Below are 6,800 nucleotides of genomic sequence, written 5' to 3' on the forward strand. Positions count from 1 at the left end.
TATTGTCTCAGGCTGGAAGATCATCATCTGGGGGGGACATGGTACAATAGGTAGAATAAGTACCTTTTCATACCATCTTAGTTTTATGACACATCATAAATTTCAACTCTTGAGGGAGACCAAGAATTTGAGAACATTTCTACCATTAAATCTAAGTAAATATCACTATCCGCAGAAAAAAAAAGTAGGCCAAAAATTTTTACATGGAATGTTGTCAAAATTCAAGTCCCTAAGGGTTCTGTCTTTGTTTGGCTATGATGTCAGTAAGTTGCCTGACTCAATTAGCAATTTGAAACACCTACGATTTTTGAACCTTTCATCTACATATGTGAAAATTCTACCAGAAAGCATGTGCACCTTGTAAAACCTACAAACCTTGCTGCTGCCAAATTGTAAGAAACTTGAAGAGTTGCCAGTAAACTTGGCATCGTTAATTAACTTGTCTTACCTGGATACTCGTGGAACTCCTTTGAAAAGAATGCCACTACATATGAGTAGATTGAGAAAGCTTCAAGTCTTGACTAATTTTATAATAGGAAAGGATACTGGTTCAATGATTGGGGAGTTGGGCAAATTTCTGAAGCTATGTGATAAGTTCTTGATTTCGAACCTACAAAATGTTTCCACTGGTAGGGACACAACCATGGCAAACATTAAGGGCAAGAAACACCTTGAAGAGTTAACTTTGAAGTGGAATGCTGATACTAATGATTCACAAGTTGCAAAGGATGTGCTTGAAAACCTACAACCTCATTCAAGCATAAAGTATCTTGAGATTGATGGATACTGTGGGACAACGTTTCCAGATTGGCTAGGAAACTCTTTGTTTTGCCATTTGGGATATTTGCGTCTATCTAGCTGCAAATATTGCTTTTGCTTGCCTGCACTTGGGCAGCTAATGGCCTTGCAATCACTTGAAATTGTTGGAATGAGTTGTATTATATCAACCTTGACGGAGGAGTTTTATGGAGACCATGGTTCGCCATATCGGCCGATACCGATACGTATCGGCCGAGTCGTATCTGGAACGGAAGGGACCAGTACGATACTGATCCACGAATCGCGGATATCACCATATCCGCGACGACTCGCTCTGACTCGGCCGATATTGACCGATTCGAATCCGTGATACATGATATATCAGAGTCAACTCGGAGTCGACTCCGATATTTTTTAAAATTGTGTCTTTTTTAGTATTTTCTAATTTTAGTAATTTTTTCAAAATTTTTGAAAACTTTAATGTGTTATAATGTTCATATCACCCGATATTCAACCGATATGCCGTGACGGATGTGGAACAACTGAGACCGCGACGCGACCGCGACCCGCGATGGCGAACCATGATGGAGACATCCATGCAACCAAACCATTCCCATCTCTCAAAAAGTTGATAATTAAGAAGATGGCAGAGTGGGAGTACTCGCAGATACCAGAATGTGACGTATTTAGTAATCTTGAAGAGGTTTGCATAATTGATTGTCCCAAACTAATTGGAGAACTTCCCAAACAACTTTCATCACTGCAAAGCCTTGAGATTTCTGGATGTGACAAACTTGTGCTTCCCAATGTTCAATTGAGAATCTTCAATGGAAACAATCAACAACTCTCATCTCTTCGTAAGTTGAAGATTAGGGCTCTAAAGAATTTGAAAGATTTGTACCTGGAGATCAACAGGTTAACCAGTCTTGAGAATTTGGAAATAGATGATTGTGGGTCTCTGTTACCCTTTCCGGTAAGCTGCCTACCTGCCTCACTAAAATCACTCGAATATTATAAATGTTGCAACTTGAACCTGGAGAGTGAAAGCTTGCAGGGTGGATCCCCAGAGTTTTTGAGATTACTTAATTGTGACTCTCTCTCAGTCATCTCGCTTGGTTCATTTCCTATGCCAAAAAGTTTTGACATTGAAGATTGCAATAGTTTTGACATTGTTTCAATTCCATCATGTGGGATTGGGAATCAGAGTAGCAGCAGTGCTATTTTGACATCATTGCAGTCTTTATGTATCCAATACTGCGATGAGCTAGTGTCTTTTCTGAAGGGAGGCTTGCCAGCTCCCAATCTAACGCAGATTATTTTTCGGAATTGCAAGAAGCTCAAGTCATTGCCAGAACTGATGGAATCTCTGCTTCCATCTCTTCGACGTCTGGATTTAGACGGTTGTCCAGAATCGAGTGCTTCCCCGAGGGAGGTTTACCCTTCAGCCTACAATCCCTTCTGATCTATAATTGCAAAAAGCTCATGAGTCACCAGAGAGAGTGGGGCTTGGAGAAACTCCCCTCTCTCACATACTTGAGAATTGGTGGTAAAGATGAAGTAGAGACATTTCCAGAAGAAGACTGGCTGCTGCCTTGCACGCTCCAAATACTCTTATTGTGGGCACATGAGAATCTGAAAATGCTAAACTATTCGGGGTCTTCGACACCTCATCTGTCTCCAAAAGCTCGATATCAGGTACTGCATTCAACTCCAGTTCTTACCAGAAGAGGGATTGCCTGCCTCCCTCACTAAAGTGTGAATTGATGGCTGCCCACTGGTAAAACCAAGGTTAGAATGGGAGAAAGGACAAGACTGGCCTAAGGTTGCACAGATTCCTTACGTAATAGTTGATGGAAAATTAGTCCCTTGACCGAGACGCTAGCAACGTGAGGAGTCCCAAAAGTTACAAGACCTACATCGTTCAAGTATTTGAGCTACCTTTTTTCAAAAATAAAAGAAACTTTTATTCTCTTTGAATGCTTGCAATCAAGTTCTTTTATATATTAGTTGCCTGTGTTTGATCTTTTGGTATGCTTTCAAACAAGGAATAGTAAAGGCCAAATGGAGGAATGGATTAATGGAACAATATTTGTAGAGCCGGCATGTCCTTGATTCTTGCTTGAACAGGAAGCTAACCAACAGTTCTTGAATTTTTAACCGAAACTTGATTTGGAGAATTGGAGTCGGGACTGAAATGTTAACTGAAGGTTTTGGTTTAGGTTCTTAACAATCTTTTATCTCTATTTTAACCTATAAAAAGACAAAATTTTTATTTTCCAAGGAGCAACCCTGAACCCTGAAGTAGTCTAATCTTATCAGTGTGATATATCTGCCAGGAGAGAAGAATTGCTGTCTCCCAGCCTAAGGACACACATAATCATTTGATCTCAGCTTCAGCCATTGTCAGAAGAGGGGTAGCTATCTTCCTCTTCATGACAGAACTCAAAAACAGCCCTCAGTTGATACTACATTCAGAAAGAAGGACGAAGATGATTGGCACAAGGTAGCTCATATTTTGTGGTTTCCAATGATGTACTCATCTGTGATCAGTGGTGCATTCTCCGTTTAACTGAAGGTAAATCATACTTTCTTTTTATTTTTTTGATGCATTAATTTGCCTGTTCGCACATTATGTTTCCCTAACATCAAGATCTGTGCTTTCTCCATGCTACCATTGTAGGGAACTATTAAAAATGTTTTTGAGTATACTACAGTATAATATGATGCAAATATTTCTCAAACTCTGTTAACTCCAATCAGGGAACTGATACTGACCCTTTCTGAATGAGTATGAGTTCCTGATGATATCATTCTACGTTTTCTTCTTTCTGTATTGACTCTATTTTAACTGCTAACCCATAGTTCATTTACTTGCGCTACCTAATCCTTTTACCAATCATGAATTGTGTTGTGATAAGGGCATCCTATAAATATGGTAAGTGTTGAAGTGAACTTTTCTGTTTGAATTTTGCTCTTTTCCAGCCTAGAATTTCTTGGTGCTGTCAATTTCAGAAAGCTCCTGACAAGCCCAAAAGAGTGGCATTTGCTGAAAGCCTGAAACTCCCCCACTCAGGGACTCGGGTATATGTGGAATTGTTGTAGTGGAGTACTTTCCAAACAGGAACTCCCTGCTGAAATGGATGCTTGAATATCTTGATCTGTGGAGGCCAGAGAATCTAAAATGCTAACCTGTTCCGCTCTTTGAGCCCTGTATTCCAGTCACTGCCGGAGAAGGGACTGTCTTTAAGAATTTCAAAAGGATTTTCCTATGAATCCTTTTTATATGAGCAGGGAGTAAAGGAAGAGAGGACTGGTTAATGGAGTAACGGAAAGATTATTAGCGGAGATCTCAGTCATGAATGACACAACATTTTCAATGATGCTGGGTATAATATTCAGGTTGTTGATTTAATTCATGTCCCCTCTTATTACAGTGACATCTATTGTATCAAATAATGTGACTTTTGCTCATTTGTTTCACAATCTAATGAATAGCAGCATTGCTCTAGCTTGCACCTTTTCATGGATTGCTGATTCAAATCGAGTAAAGCCACCAACTCAAAATGGTGAACGCGTTTACTCAATAGATAAGCTGATGGAGAAAGAAAATCTTCATGGGGTATGTATATTTTGTCAGAATACTATTGATTTATTTCATACTAGCTCTGTTTGAAGCACTTGACCTACAGGTGTGCTAACTGACAATCTTTCAGTTAGGCTGTGCAGGTGACACACAATTTACTTTTTAAGGATATTCACTGCTCTCAATTTCAGTCACTGCCAGAAGAAGGGCTACCTACAGGCCACTTCGAGCTAGAAATCAAAAACTGCATATTGCTGAAACCCCAATTTTTTTGAATCAAGGGAAGGCCAATATAGCTCCTACTCTATCAATGTCAATGAAAACCTCATTCCATGATCAGTCACGAGGTATCAATCTTCAAACTTTCAAGTTCTCTGTTAACTGTGTAACATTTATTCCCCAACATTCTGGTTAATTAGAGGTCGGCATGCTTTAAATCCTTAAAAGACACTGCCCATTTAATATATCCTGCACATACTCTGAATTTTACTTATTTCTCTTGCTCAATTTTTATCCTGCCCGGCTAATCTAGAAACTTAGTAGTTACCTGATAATGAATCTGATGAAACAATTAGATCCTTGAACTTTTAATTTCTTAGGCCCTGTCAAACTATGACTTAAGATGAATCCTTGCTTAAAGCAGAGAAAACATATGCTTTCGTTCACTTCATATCTTCATAGTTTTCTATTCTTTTAATCAGGTAAATTAATCCTTGCTAGACACTTTTTTAGACGCATCAAGGACTTCGATTCATCAGCTGTACGTGCTAGCTAATTGTTTTGAAAATCCAAGGAGCAAACATGAATTTTGAACTGCTTTAATTTTGTACAATCTGATATATCTGTGAGGAGAAGGATAATCCTTTCTGAATATTTTAAGGATCACCATTGCACTCAGCTTCAGCCATTGCCAGAAGAAAGGCCGGCCATCTCCCTCTTTATAGTAGAATTCAGGAATTTTGCCCATTGCAGACACTACATTTAGAATAGAGGAAAGAAGAACGTCTGGCCCAAGATAGCTCACAAATTCGTAGATATCAGTGATGAACTCAATATCCAGTGATCAGTCATGCACCTTCAATTTTAATTCAGGATTAATTATTTTTTCTTTTATTCCTTAGTTTAGTTCATTGGCTTTTCATTATGCTTCCTTGACTGTAGTTAGGAGCATCAAGATTTGTACTTTCCTCTCATGTTTTTATCATGAGTGTAACGTCCCGGACCCTCTCACAATTATTTGGTCTGATCCAAATAATTTGTGAGCAAAATTATGAGGTCAAAATGATTAATTAAGTTACTACTTAGTAGCTCGTGGGCCTAGGTATATATATGCATAACCTTTTCCTCTCTTCCAGTACTGAGGCCTCACAATGAGGTACTCTTAATAATATAAAGCCAACAGCCTCTTAGCTGTTGGTATTGGTAGCACAGGAACCCATGACCTGCCACTTGCTACTTAATTGTGGCAGCTACTTTCAAATGGCTTTTTCTAACAGGCAAAAAAAAAAAAAAAAATCACACTATTATAACACTACATCCCTTGATCTGTTTTTTTTTTTTTTTGTTTTCTTTATCAGCATGCCGAGTTGTCTGTTGATTTTTCATTTTTCTATTTTATTTATGTGAGATTTTGTACTGTATATGTATTCATGAAATAATTAGTTCCTCAGATACGTATAAACCAAACGAACCAAGCATAAGATGAGTGTAGTTAACCACATTCAAAGTTCTAGAAGAGAATATATTTTGAAAAATATCACTTACCTTCCTTATTTCTAACTTTTTCTATAATTACCAACCCAATTTAAAATATATTATTAAAAAGCTTATTAGTGGATGCAAAATATGTTTTCATTCCAATATTATCCTTTTCTTGTGAACCATTTTGGTTTCATAAAAGAATCTAATTAATCTGTTAGTTTTTGACAACTTGACAGATATGATTTTTTAATCAAGAATTACAAGGCATTAACGAGGTTGAAAGACCTATTAATCATTTTTATGTCATTAGTCTACACAAGAAACAATAATATTTTGAGATTTTAAATGATTTAGAAAATAAAAGTTATACTAGAATTTTACAATGAAGAATTAATAATTTGCACCTTAAAAATACCTCAAATAGGTTTCTAAATGTAAAGTTAAGAATTTATCTTCTTCAAGTTTTCAAGACATGATCTAGACAAAAAAAAAATAGAAATTTAAAAAAAAATTGTATAAAATTCATATATCCTTAAATTCATCCACAAGCACCTTTTTGAATTAAAAACTAATTTTTGTCTTTGAGAAAAACCTCAAAAGAGTTTGTAAACATAAAAATGTTGTCATGAAATAATTAGTTCCTCAGATACGGCTTGGAGAAGATATGGTTTGGATTTCGCCCTTGGCCTATGATTTGATTGCTTGAGATGTAGAGAAAAAAAAATGTTTCTACAAAGTCCAGACCATTGCTTCTCCA

The 6,800-nt window shown here is 37.2% G+C and overlaps 1 protein-coding gene across 1 annotated transcript; it reads left to right on the forward strand.

Moving 5' to 3' along the window:
* Positions 1–1,330: 1,330 nt before the first annotated feature.
* LOC113759648 (putative disease resistance protein At3g14460) lies at positions 1,331–2,221 on the forward strand. Its single transcript, XM_027302224.1, has one exon. It carries the CDS (start codon positions 1,331–1,333, stop codon positions 2,219–2,221), a length of 891 nt encoding a protein of 296 aa, XP_027158025.1.
* Positions 2,222–6,800: the final 4,579 nt, after the last annotated feature.

The sequence above is a fragment of the Coffea eugenioides genome, chromosome 2 (assembly GCF_003713205.1).
Source record: "Coffea eugenioides isolate CCC68of chromosome 2, Ceug_1.0, whole genome shotgun sequence".
Taxonomy (NCBI): Eukaryota; Viridiplantae; Streptophyta; class Magnoliopsida; order Gentianales; family Rubiaceae; genus Coffea; species Coffea eugenioides.